The sequence below is a fragment of the Patella vulgata genome, chromosome 7 (genome assembly GCF_932274485.2).
Source record: "Patella vulgata chromosome 7, xgPatVulg1.2, whole genome shotgun sequence".
Classification (NCBI taxonomy): domain Eukaryota; kingdom Metazoa; phylum Mollusca; class Gastropoda; family Patellidae; genus Patella; species Patella vulgata.
Genome location: NC_065885.2, coordinates 15,858,826 through 15,872,141, shown reverse-complemented (window position 1 = coordinate 15,872,141; position 13,316 = coordinate 15,858,826). Strand labels below are relative to the sequence as shown.

General features: G+C 37.9%; 1 protein-coding gene across 1 annotated transcript; it reads left to right on the top strand.

The window, feature by feature from the left end:
- The first annotated feature begins 392 nt into the window (after positions 1-392).
- On the top strand, positions 393-11,545 carry LOC126828205 (uncharacterized). The gene is made up of 2 exons (XM_050557838.2): positions 393-1,759; positions 4,642-11,545. Exons 1-2 carry the CDS (start codon positions 898-900, stop codon positions 5,589-5,591), a joined length of 1,812 nt encoding a protein of 603 aa, XP_050413795.2. The 5' UTR covers positions 393-897; the 3' UTR covers positions 5,592-11,545.
- The last annotated feature ends 1,771 nt before the right edge of the window (positions 11,546-13,316 follow it).

The following is a 13,316-nucleotide window of genomic DNA, read 5'->3' as shown; positions in this document are numbered from 1 at the left end:
TAATACTGACATTGCTGGAATGACTAGATCTTAGGGGGTCTATTTATCGGTATACACGTCTGTTCCTGGCGTGAAAAAAAGAGGTCTTAAAACATTAACAAACAAAGTACATTGTTTAATGGAAACGGTGTAGAGGAATCTAGCCCCCTATATAAACAACCGGGACCGGTTTGAATAAATTGCTTATCGTTAAACAAAGCCAATTTCTCAAGATTTTCGATTACTTTATTTTGGCACCATAGTTGTACCTAATCACCGAGCAAATTACCTGTTCGGGTTGAGCTTTGTTTGTTCTCGAGTCCGGTACATAACTTTGTTTGTCAACAGCAAAGCGTCAATCATCAATAAATGATTGGCTGTGCCAAACCTCCGGTATTTAAGCAGCCGAAGCCTTTGCCTGGTTACAGTTCTCAACCTATCGATCAGCTAGAACAGATCCTACGTCTATTAATACTAGGAACGACTGTGCCCGCTTCAAGTAATTTATACTCAGTGGACTTGATATCATCATTCATCGTTTGTTGATAACCGCTTTCCAGTATTCAGGATAAATTAGATTTTTGTTTTGAACAATTTATTTAAGTTTGTATTTTATCTTATAGTAATAAGTTTGAGTCTGTTCAAGTTGAGAAGGTTTAACAGGGACCGGGGGCCTTGGGGAGGAGTAATACATCAGAAAGGACAACGACTTGATTCGTCGAGGAAGTGGCTTTAACAACTATTCATGAGGATTTGAGATTGAAAACTGTGGAGAAAGGATTTCGCGTTTCTGTTCGCAGATACAGGTGCAGATTGAGAATTATTCACCTGATATTGTGAAAGAAGAAACTGCAAAATTATTTGTGAATATAATCTACAAAAGGACAAAAATTATCCAACTTTGTATAATCATTCAGAATGTTGACTTTAAAAATGTTTTCGATTACGGTAGTATTTGCCGTGGTCATGTTAAAACTAACAGTAGCAGGAAACTGTGGTGGTGTTCAGAATAAATATGTCTGTCATCCATCGAATCCAACAATTTTTCAGATCTGCATTGGGGACCAAATGTACACTATGCGATGTCCTGGAGGACTTCATTTTAATTCCAGAACTCAAACCTGTGACTGGCCGAAAAACGCCTTTTGTGGAGAACTACGCCAGCCCAAGAAGTCAGTCGGACAACCCAAGCAGAAAACACGAAATCCTTACTTGCCACCATTTCAATCCAAATCCAAATCTAACACCAATTCTGTAACTAGAAGATCGCGGGTAAAATCAGGAATTAATTCCGTCGCCGCGGCGAGAGGACCAAGATATAATGCTCGAAATCAGGTCTTCGAGAAAGCCACCCGTACGAAAATCCACAGAAAGAAAAGTCGGAGTGGGTACACGAAATCAAGGTTACGAGTACGGCCAACAGCCAGTGATATGAGAAATAACAGAATGGCAACAAAGAGTTACACAAAACAACCTAAGAGTAAATGGAATTTAGTACACCACCCATGGTGGGCTGCTAAATCACCAGCTACCAGACCGTCTCACCTCTCAACAATAGCAGGACCCGCCCAACCGACCCAGCTACCACAACAACGTATTGTGTTGAACGAAGCTCCTGTCAGGCCAGGCCATGATTCTTCAAGATATACTCCTAGAAAGCCAGACCTGCGCTACGCCCCCAGAGCACCCAACTCGGCCGCAAACCGCCAGCCACCTAAGCCCCCGGTCCCTTCAACTACAGTTAGTTCACGAACAACTAAATATAAGCCGAGAAAAACAGGTAAGTTCCATTATTACATTACAGCAGAAAATAAAAAACATTATTATATACTAATACGACATAGCTTCCATCGACCTTTGACCACCGACTGTTTTCATCAAAATGAAATGAAATGGGGTATAACGATCTCCTTTTCTATATAAACCGTCCTACCAAAAAACGTTTCTCGCCATGCCCTCCTCCTAAAACCAGATTAAACCAGGTTTGACAATCCTATGGAACTATCTCGACCTACACCGAGATCAAACCAGGGACATTCTTGTTAAAAACTAGCGCCAAAGTCAATGAGCCATGCGCCACAGTGGCTCCAAAATAACGATTAAATATGAAGTTTAAAACATGTTGGTCCATATCATTCAGTTCGATCAATCCTAATTGCTTTTATTTTTTATACCCCCCCCCCCACTACCTCCCGCCAACTACCCCATCCTACCTGACCAACAAAAAACACACGTTAAATGGTCATTTGACATTCTAATCGATTTAATTTTAAATAAAAATTTCTTTTTCTTTTCGACCAGTTGCTTTTAATTTTAAAAACATGTGGATAAATAGGTGCACTTGAGTATTTCTAAGACGAACTATTTATTTGACTCTTTCTGGTTTCGCTTTATGTTAAATGTATAAAAGTTTTTAAAAATACGCAGTGGAAACAGTTGACGTGCTTTAGACATAGATATGAAATGAAATGGGGTTTAACGTCATACTGTTTTGCTCCGAACTGAGCTAATGGAGACGGGCATACGCCATACAGTGTGCTATGAGAGGAATTTTGCCCGGACAGCGGCACTACGGTCTACTCTTATATATCGACTTCCATACGTCAAGGGATCTTTTACGGGAACGCCAATGTGTACACGGGACCTCGGTTGTTCGTCCCATCCGAAAGACTAGACAGCTGTCCTTGTCAGGCCTTCCGTCCTGCATCAAACATAGATATGTCAGTTACTCATCGAAATAAATACACGATTTTTGTTGAAGAATCGAATACATTATACATGAGGTTTTCATAACGAAAGAATAAAATATTATAAAGTTTTAAAATGAACTTTTAAGATATCATTAATACAGTGGTTATCACGATTTCCAACCGAACACTTTGCACGCTGGCCCCCAAATTGAGAAAAATCGAATATTTAATTAGACGTTTCATATCATTACATTTCTTCAATTTTCAATTCAGTTTTAAAAAAGAACGCCACCATTTTTAGTTTAAAAATGCTAAAGCGTTGGAAATCTTGTAAATTATTTTCAAGAGGTAGTCATGAAATATGTTACAATGTAACAGAAAGAGAATTTGCGAAAATATCTGGTTGGCACGGGAATCACAGTGCCTCAGTGAGTTGGACGCTGGAACGCTAATCTGGAGTTCCCGTGTTCAATCCCCTGTGTTGACCGAGAATACTTATCTGTCCGGGCAAAAATTCCCCTCATAGCACACTGTATGGCGCATGCCCGTCTGTATTATCGCACTCGGAGCAGAACAGTAGGACATTAAACACTATTTCATTTCTGGTTGGCGCTTTAGTTAGTCAATACATTTTGTTTACCCGCTAAAGGCATGTCTAAACAGGCTTTCCTTCTGTCAAGATTAAAGTTTTAACCCTAGTCAAATTCAAACAGATACAAACAAAATATGTCAAAGCAAACGTCCATTTTACGCAGAACACCACAAGCGACCGTAGTTACTTTGTTTGAATTCTTCAGGTGCCCGTCACGTTTATGATGTTATGGTTGTGGGATCGAAAATATTGCTGGTAATCTCCCGATTTAATCATGTTATTATTTTCTCGGTTAAACAAGAAATAATGTAAACTGTAAACCTCAGTGCTGGCGTCAGAGCCCCCCCCCCCAACAACCTTTATCCGATGGAATTTAAAATTATGTACTCTCTCTATTCCGACGGGATCGATACAATATGCCGGATTACACAATATGTCGGAATACCCCATTGCCTCAATACCGGAAGTATTATACCGTAAACATTATTGAACCTTCAAATACCGGAAGTATTATCATTATAATGCACCCTCGAATACCCAGTACTTAAAGTATCATAACGCTTTCTGTACTTTCAAATTTTTTACATTATTTGGTAGACAAAACCCCGTTTCTCTCTCTCTCTCTCTCTCTCTCTCTTGAATACATATAATCATCTAACCAGCCCGAATAAATAACACTTGTCATCCAAGCCTTACGATTGACTGACAGATTGATTTTGTCCACGCCCTTAAAGAACCGAGGAATCTCCGTTTTCCCGATCACACGGGGCTTCAGTTTCTCACCGGTCGCCCTACAACAAAATACGCTTCATGTGCCACGTTTCCCCCTTTCTGATCGATGCTAAGATGCAATTATTGTAGCTATCGCGTATCTCGTTGATAAGTTTTTGAAAATCTTCTAATGATTTTCTATTGCTTCATTTGAACACAATTTGCAAGAGATGGAGAAATAACAAGCTAAAACAAAAAAAATGATTTTTCGTACAATCAGGGGCCATAATCCCGGAAGTCATGGTCTGATATGCGCGAATATCGAAAGGAACCGAGATCTTTGGGTTAAAAGCATGTGTTTCAAATTTCATCAGAATCGGGTGAAATTTGTGACATCTAGAGTGTCCACAAGCTAAAAACGTGATTTTTTCTACAATCAAGGGCCATAATCCAAGAAGTTACGATCCGATACATGCCAATTTCGAAAGAAACCGAGATCTTTTGAAGACAGACCTATATTTCAAGTTCGTCAAAAGTGTCACCCGTAGAGTGTCCACAAACAAATTGTGGACGGACGTCCTGACGGACAAGGGCGACGACAATATATGTCCACATCAAATGTGGGCGTATAAAAATGCCATTAAATCTTAAATATTTTTCTACTTTCAGGAAAATGTGACCCAACCACGTGCCAACTGCCAGATTGCCGATGTGTTGGTACCGATATTCCTGGTAATATGTCCATGTCTGAAACTCCTATGATGGTGATGCTTACATTTGATGATAGCGTTAATATTGGTAACAACGACTACTATCTAAAACTATTCAATGATAAATTGAGGAATCCCAACGATTGTCCTCACAGAGGAACCTTTTTTGTATCCGGTGACGCAACGCAATACCACTACGTTCGAGATCTGTACAAGAAGGGTAACGAGATCGCATCCCATAGTATCTCCCACAGATCACCAACAACGTGGTGGGCTCATGCCGGTTATGACGGCTACGTCAAGGAGATTGAGGGAATGAGCAAACGGTTGGCTAGAGAGGGTAAACTACCGAGAGATGATATCAAGGGAATGAGGGTCCCTTTCCTGCAAGTTGGTGGTGATAGTCAATATCAAATGTTAGAAGACTATGGGTATTTGTGGGATTCTTCCATGGTCACCGGACACTTATTCAAAAATTTGAAACCTTCTGTCTGGCCTTTTACTTTAGATTATGCTCCAAATTCTGAAACCTGTAGTCTTACGCCTTGTCCAACCAAATCATACCCAGGTTTGTGGGAAGTACCTTTAGTACGATGGTACGGCAATAACAAGATGGCCTGTGCTATGCCCGATGGATGCACCATCGGTCCAGGACGAAAGGGGACATTGCAATATTTGATGGACAACTTCAACAGACAGTATAAATCTAACAAAGCCCCTCTCGGGATCTTCCTCCATGCTTCTTGGTTCCGACGAAAGTCTGGAAATCTTGAAGGTATGCTCGACTTCTTGGAACAGCTCACTCATATGCCAGATGTCTACGTTCTCACAGTGAGCCAGGTTATAGACTGGATTCAACACCCCAAGCCCCTAGATCGCGTATCAGAACTTAAGTCGTGGAAATGCTAAAGTAGTTGAAAAAAAAACTTTACTAACTTTTTACTAAACGGGTTTTCATTAGAACTATAAATATATTTTTGATTTGTAATATTCTTGGATCAAAATTAGTAAATGGAAATGTTTTCCGTTTTATTGTAAACCAATGTTTGAACAGTTGCAAATGAACTTAGGTTACAAGGTATGAAAACAGCGCCGATACCTTTCGGTTGGACTTCAGTGAAAGATACGAGAGGTACAAGCTTATTCCTGAAAATGAATCCGGTCATGCAACATCTGAAGACTCGCTGCCCATAAAAAAGGACCAGTCAGAAGAGGCTGTCTTAAAATGAGGGATGCTGTCGAGAAGATATGGGATGAAGACGAAGATGAAATCGTCAACAACAAGAAGAAGATTTGTGATATATATAGTGTTTTGTTTTAAATATTTATCCGTGTGCTTTTTATTTCAGATATATTTGTTTTCGTGTGCCGTGTAACTTTTTATATCAATGTGTATATAGAAGTAAATATCGAGAATTGTGCTTAGAATAACTGCACGTCTCCCTCGTGGCTGTCGTAGTTCTGTTCAATCAAGCTGTATTTTATATTCATGTGGTATATGCGTGTGACATTGTTAATTACACAGATATGTCCTTAGACTATTTGTAATGTCGTAAACGGGGCGTAGATCGCTAAAGGTTTATGGAAAGACCACATGAGCTGATTGGTACCGGTAAAGAATTACACTCGCTGAAGAAGAAGAAGCCTCTACAAGCAGAATGGGCCTTTTATCCGAGAAGAACGTGTAGTTCCGGACGGCTACAGCCGTTTATGACCCATTCTACATAATGCATGCTTTACTTATATTATATTATATTATAATTCGAGTTAAAAATGAGTTAATAATAACTAACGTTGCATGACTCTAGGAAATGGTGTTAAAATAATTTGGAAATATCAGATATTCGGCGCTAAAGCTTTTGCACATTAATCAGTGTTATTATCTCTTGAGTGACATTTTTTTTGTAGTATATTTTGATATGCAATGTTGTACAACTCCATTTTAGGGGGCATAATTTCCATATGATATTGGCTGTCATTGTTTGCTAAGATGTTGTCAATGTCCCATTAAAAAATAAAAAAATAATATCTTGAATCCTTTCACAAAAATCAGCTAATGTGCAAAAACGTTTTGTATTCTCGACTTCATTTATTTATTTTATACTTCTGTTTGCTTTCCGTTTTTTGAATCTGATATTTCTTAACTATTCTCTATTTGGATTGTTAGTTTAAGTACTAGAAAAAGGTTTTATGGTGATATCCGTAGGTTTTTCCTAACTAAATATTAACCGCATGTACATGAATGATTTGACGCCAAAAGGGCTGAGTAGTATATAGGTCGTAATAGGCCTGTTAGAAGTGATGTTAGATTATTCGACCTACGTATCACCATTTCAAGAAAGCACTGGAATTTAAGGATGTGATCAATAGGGTATAAAATGTTGCAATGAGCTCAAAATAACGGACCACAATCCTGAACTTTGAAACGCCCATAATGGATTCTCTTTGAGAAATAGACTCCAATTTGGTCTTTTCCGAGTTCGGTGATTTGTGTCTGAAGTTTTTGTCGGGATTGTGTCCTCGTTGAATCCGAATGAATTCCGATGCTTTCTCGAACTTGAACCGAAATCGAATGTTTGCATCAGAGTTGGAGAAACTATGTGGTAGAAATATGGGCTTTTGGGCACTTGAATTGTTAATATAGGCTCTTGAGTTGCGCACGCTCTATTGATATGGTAAAACGCACACACACACACACACACATCTATATACATATATATAATATCGATAGTATTAAGCATCTTACTGCCACATTTAAAAATGCGCAGGTTGTATGAAATATATATTTTTTGCGCTGGAGAATGTTGAAATAATTGAATTATGTCTGTCGGTTTAGGGTGTAGTCTAATACAGCCAGACAGAATAGGGAATGTTTTTGACTGATTAGTGCATGGTGATTTGGACTTGATGGTCGAGGATTGGTAACTTGGTGATCGGAATCAAATTTAAAATTTGAATATTTTTAAAAAAATATTTCAGTTTCAAGATAACATTGCTGTTTATTTTTTTTTGTGGATTTATTTTTATGTAAATTCTTTTTAATTAAGCAAATTAACGAATTATTAGTTTTGAATTCTTATCCTACTATCAATTTTGATCTCCATGTTTTAAATGTAAGTTTTCTATATAATAGTGGAACTTTTTTTTGCATTTTTAATTATGTATTATATGTGAACTTCCGTTTTAAAGGTGAGTAAAGAATTATTTTAGCAGTCTATGTTGGCTTGATTTAAGAATGGCTTGTATAGAATATAACTTTTGGAATGTAGGTTTTAAATCATTAAGCATGGTCCTAGCGTAGTTTTAGAATTTTAAATTTTAACAGCCAATACAGTTTACAAAGACAGGTTCCGGCGTAGCTTTAGATTTTTAAAATTTCAACAGACACTATAAATAGCAAAGGTAGGTTCCAGCGTAGTTTTAGAACTTTTCAATTTCAACAGTCACTACAGATTACAATGGTAGGTTGTTAAACATAAAGAAAAGTTAAGTTTTCTAAAGGTAAGTGAAATTTTTTTTTAGTGTTTTCTCCCATATAATTGTTAATTCAAGAATGTTTTTAGATTATATAAAAGTCATTTAGGATTAGACCAAAAAATGTTTTAAATAGAAATTTTATTAGATGTATACTCTGGGGACGGTAAGTTGAACTTTAATAATTTGTAGTAGTTGTCGTATAGGTCCTGTGTACACATTGGCGTGCACGTAAAAGATGCCCTGGCAGATGGAATTCGTTATAAGAGTAGGCCGTGGTGCCGCTGTCCGTGTAAAATTTTCCTTATCACACACTGTATGGCGTATGTCCATCTTCATTAGCAAAGTCGGAGCTGAGCAGTATGACGTTAAACCCCATTTCATTTCTTTTCCGGTTAGGTCATGAGTTACTTCCCTTTTCTGCGAATCAGTTGAGGGATTTTGTTGTGCTTGAGGACCAAACCAGGGCATGTTAATCAGTTATAAGTGTGTGGGCGTGGTTCATCATTATTTTCATTAAAGATATGACTTTGAAATCAAAGATCATTTCCATACTCCGAAACTTCTTCTTATGAACCAGAAAAAAAAATACATATTTTACAATTGTTGAGTAGTTAATTTGAAGTCCTGTTATTGTTGTAGTATACTATCGTTTTGCAATTATTATTGTGTTCGCGCATGTAAATCACTGACGCATACCGCCCGTGTGTCCCTTAGCTAGATCGTGGATTAGTTGGTAGTAGATAAAATCTTTCTGACGCAGAATAAATACCTTTAATTTGAAGTCCCCTTATTGTTGTAGAACATTATCGTATTCCTTGCCCGGTAAGTACTTTATTATTTGAGAGCAATCATTATCCTAAAGCATATTCAGATAAAATGCAGCGTCATGGCTGATGAAAAGAAGATGATTTCTATAAAAGGTACGGTAGGTTGTGGCGTATTTGCCACGTCTGTACTTGCTGGTGTTATTTTCTGTGGGATAAAAATTGCATAATAAAGAATATGAAACTGAAATTTGTTACAAGCAACCACCAGTGCCGTGCAGAGGTTGGGGAATCATGAGACCAACCCATTGATTGTATCCCCCCATCCCCATTACACTAGTAATATATCTCTTATTTTTACGCATTCTTCACGCGCCCAATAGAGTTAATTTACATGGTATTTATCACGCGTTTATGTGTTTTAAAACCCCACTAACCATTATACAGGTAATGGCAATGATATTTTATTTTAATGAACACAAAAGGATATCAAGACGATTCAAAACAAAAAATTGGCAGCATAGTTCTATGATCCTAAAGTATTCGGATGACTTGGTCAGATCTTCAGTTTTCATTTAGCCGCCCCTCCCGCATTCTTGGACATCTATCCGGTGTTTCGAGAATGATTTACCCAACACCCACCCCTATCCCTTACGTTATTGATATCTGCACAGAACATAATACTAGTGACTACTCAATATGTATATACTGTATATAATATATTCTGTATCAAATATATAACATATAATATATATCGTGTATAGAGATATACTGTCCATTAATAAGCTGTGTGTTATACATACATAATGTATTAAATGCAAAGTGTATTGAACATACTGTGTACATGTATATGATACGCTGTGCAAACAAAACAATGTTTCTGGCTCTTATAAGAAACGCTGCGCATAAGATGTAAGGTGTATAATAACATATACACACTATACACTATGCGTACCACATTATGTTTATGATACACCGTGTATACTAGCCTGACATAATGGATTTGTTATACACCGGTATATGAAATACAATGGTGTATTAGACACTCGGTGTATGAGATATACTGGATATATGATACAATACATACCATTTATAAATATAAGATACACGGCGTATGAGATATGCTCGATATATGATACAATACAATCCATGCCGTGTAAGATACACATTGTATGAAATATATTGAATATAAGATACACGGTGTTTGAGATATACTGGATATATGATACACAGTGTATGAGATACGCGGTGTACGATATAAAATGCCGTGTATAGATATAAGGTAAGTCATTGGTTGATAAACACATGGATGAGCCATTTTTTCGAGGTAGAGTAGATGTTTAAAATATATTATTTAATTTAGTATATAGTGTGATCAAAGTTGATAGTAGGAAGTTTTAAAATGTAACCACCCTCTAACCTAAATAATTTATGTATTGTTTGCTTTGTAGGTGCTGTTATGGAACTTGATTAATTTTAAACTTTTATTTTTAAAGCGACTCCATTACCAACGCCTCACTATAATAGTTAATTTAACACAAGGGGAAGGAGTAATTCAAGGATTATAAGAGTCAACACAATTCAGCTGTTTAGTGAAATAAAAGTTAAGCGTGACTAGTTAAGAACGAAAAAAAATATATTTATAAACATCTGAGCGCCGTAATTATTACATTAGTTAATAAATGTTTTGAATTTTATTATAAAATTGTGGAAAATATTAAGTACCTAATACAACTTATTTATAATTTGAATAAAATACAAAGAGCCCAAAACATGGGAATAACGATTTGCCACATCAACAGTTTCCCAAAAGTCCACGTTGAGGTTTCACATAGCCGACTGTCTCTACCCTTTCAGTGCTTCAGATGGTAATATGTAAATAATTTGTACAAACAAAAATAAAGTCTGACAATACGGACTTCTATTATGTTAGGGTTTATTTCTAAGTAATTGAAAAAGTTTCTGTTAGTCAATGGTACTCTTCATTTCTCTCGCTGTCTCTCACTTTCTGTTTTTTCTCTCTTTTTTTGTCTAACAAAATTTAATGAGTGTTCTGAACGTGTTCTGTGTATTTTTAATGTAGACTTTTTAAATCAAATATTATCATGCGTGGTTTGTTTTAAAAATATTTATATTGTGTAGATATGTTCATAAATAGCCTTTTATTATTTTAACTGATTAAAGGCCAGTGTGTAATAAATAACCGCGTTAGCTATAATGCTATATAATAATATAAAGCAAATCGTTAATCGTTGTCACCTATGTGAGCCTGCTTGTCATTCGTTTTTTTCAATCTTACACATGTTTGATTACTCATTGGAGCTTGGTTTAATTCCCAAGCAAATTTATGTCGTACACGCCATTGCATCTCAACGAGTAACATCGATGCAAAGATATTGTTAATCAAACTTTCTCTTTTAGTTTTCTGCAGAATTTAAAGAACTGACCAACGTGTGTTCTTTGAATAAAGAAGAAGGAAAATTAGGAAAACACTAAACATCGAATTATAATCGCAAAGTTATTTATTTTGCCATTAAAGGAATGAAAAAATAAATTGTAAATATTATTGTATTATATTTATTGTACATTATTATCAACCAAATATACATATTTGAAAATTTTCGGATCGACTTGTTCTTTATTTACATGTGTGCCTCTATTACAACCCTTTCATCACTGTTAGGGCCTGGATTGGTTTCTCAGCTACGAGCACATCATTTGACGCACCCGGGTTTGTCTTTCAATAACCACTCCATCGTTGGAAACGCCCGGGTTAGTCTTTCAGTAACCACTTTATCGTTGGAAACGCCAGTATTTTAGTAACTACTCTATCGTTGGAAACGACCGGGTTTGTCTTTCAGTAACCACTCTATCGTTGGAAACGCCCGGATTTGTATTTCAGTAACCACTTTATCGTTGGGAACGACCGGGTTACTCTTTTAGTAACCAGTTTATGCGTCTTTCAAGCGGCATCCAGACAATCGCATGTTAAAGGAGTAAGCCTCAAACTCAATATTATCCATAATATTTGAAATTAAAAACGCGAATTAGAATTCAATTTTGGTCCATTTCAATCAACATTGGTGTTGTTGTCTTACTGTGAAAATATAGGATCCTAACTAATATCCAATATTTTAAAAACGTGTGTGAAATAGGCTAAGAGGCGAAAACAACTGTCGTTAAAATTGGACTCTTCGTGTATTTCACCGATTATAATTGATTTGGAAGAGAGAGGGGGCATGAGGTTTAACTTCCACTCACAAAATAGGTAATTTCGGGACTAACATATATGGTTCAATTTCATTTCAATAATGCGCGTAGGGGTGTTTAGCAGTAGGACCCTACTCCTTGTCACGTACAACCGGGTAATCGAAACCACGCCAGTTGACTCAACGACAGACCTTATGATACAACGCTAACCATTCCGCCATCCAATCCCCAATAATTGATTAGAAATTAAACAGTTTTATGGAATGAACTAGGTAGCAGAAAACCGATGGAAATTGATGAGTCTCGGCAGGCGTTCCCCGGCGTCCCAGGGAAGCTTCGGGAGCATCGCGAGCCACGTGGAACCATTCGGAGGCCTCGGGAGAACTGCGAAAGGAGCATTGATGAAACTTTTTCCGATGTGTTCTCTACGTTTTTTCGGGAAAACAGGCCGGGGGAGGGGGGGGAGGGGGTCATCTCAGGACCTTTCCAGATCCACGGGGAAGCTTCGATGATGCTTACCTGGATCGTCCACGAAATAGTTTTTTTCCCCCGAGGCATCCCCGATATAATTAATATCCTCGCAGGTCCCCTGATACTTCGGCGAGACATCACCGATGCTTCGGGGTAAAATATTTCGAGGAAGCTTCAAAGAAGCATCCCCGGACAATTTTTCCGACAAAACGTCGGGAACACATCGCAGTTCTCCCGTAGCCTCCCGATGGTTTCACATGGTTCGCGATTCCCTCGAAGCTTCCCTGGGACATCGGGGAACCTGTTCCCGACGCTTCCCGAGGCTCACCAATGTTCATCGGTAGTACATGGGACCAAGGCATAAGTGCCACCGGCACGCGATGATGTTGATTATCGGCGAAGGTATCCCGGGATTTTCCCAATTATTGGGAGCCATCCCCGATGATTCACGGCAATTGTTTGGGGGACATAGCCACAGCACCAGTGAACGTTAACCGATCCATCCCCGGTGCCTAATAATTGCCATTTCTCATGGGACTACCCCGTTTTTGTGGGCGAAAACTCTGGGAGCCATCGGGAGAAAATGTGTTCATTTTTATTATCTTAGCGCACGCCCGGGGGTCTTTTTTGTCGAGAAGGCGCCCCTATCCCCAAGCCACATACTCTTTACACCAGAGATCGAAACCACGACCGCAAGCCAGGGTTACCGGCC

What these genes read in the sequence shown, in the direction of transcription:
- LOC126828205 (XM_050557838.2), top strand. Translation starts at nt 898, where the DNA reads ATGTTGACTTTAAAAATGTTTTCGATTACGGTAGTATTTGCCGTGGTC. An exon ending in ATATAAGCCGAGAAAAACAG is followed by an intron (nt 1,760 to 4,641) that starts GTAAGTTCCATT and finishes TTCTACTTTCAG; the next exon opens with GAAAATGTGACCCAACCACG.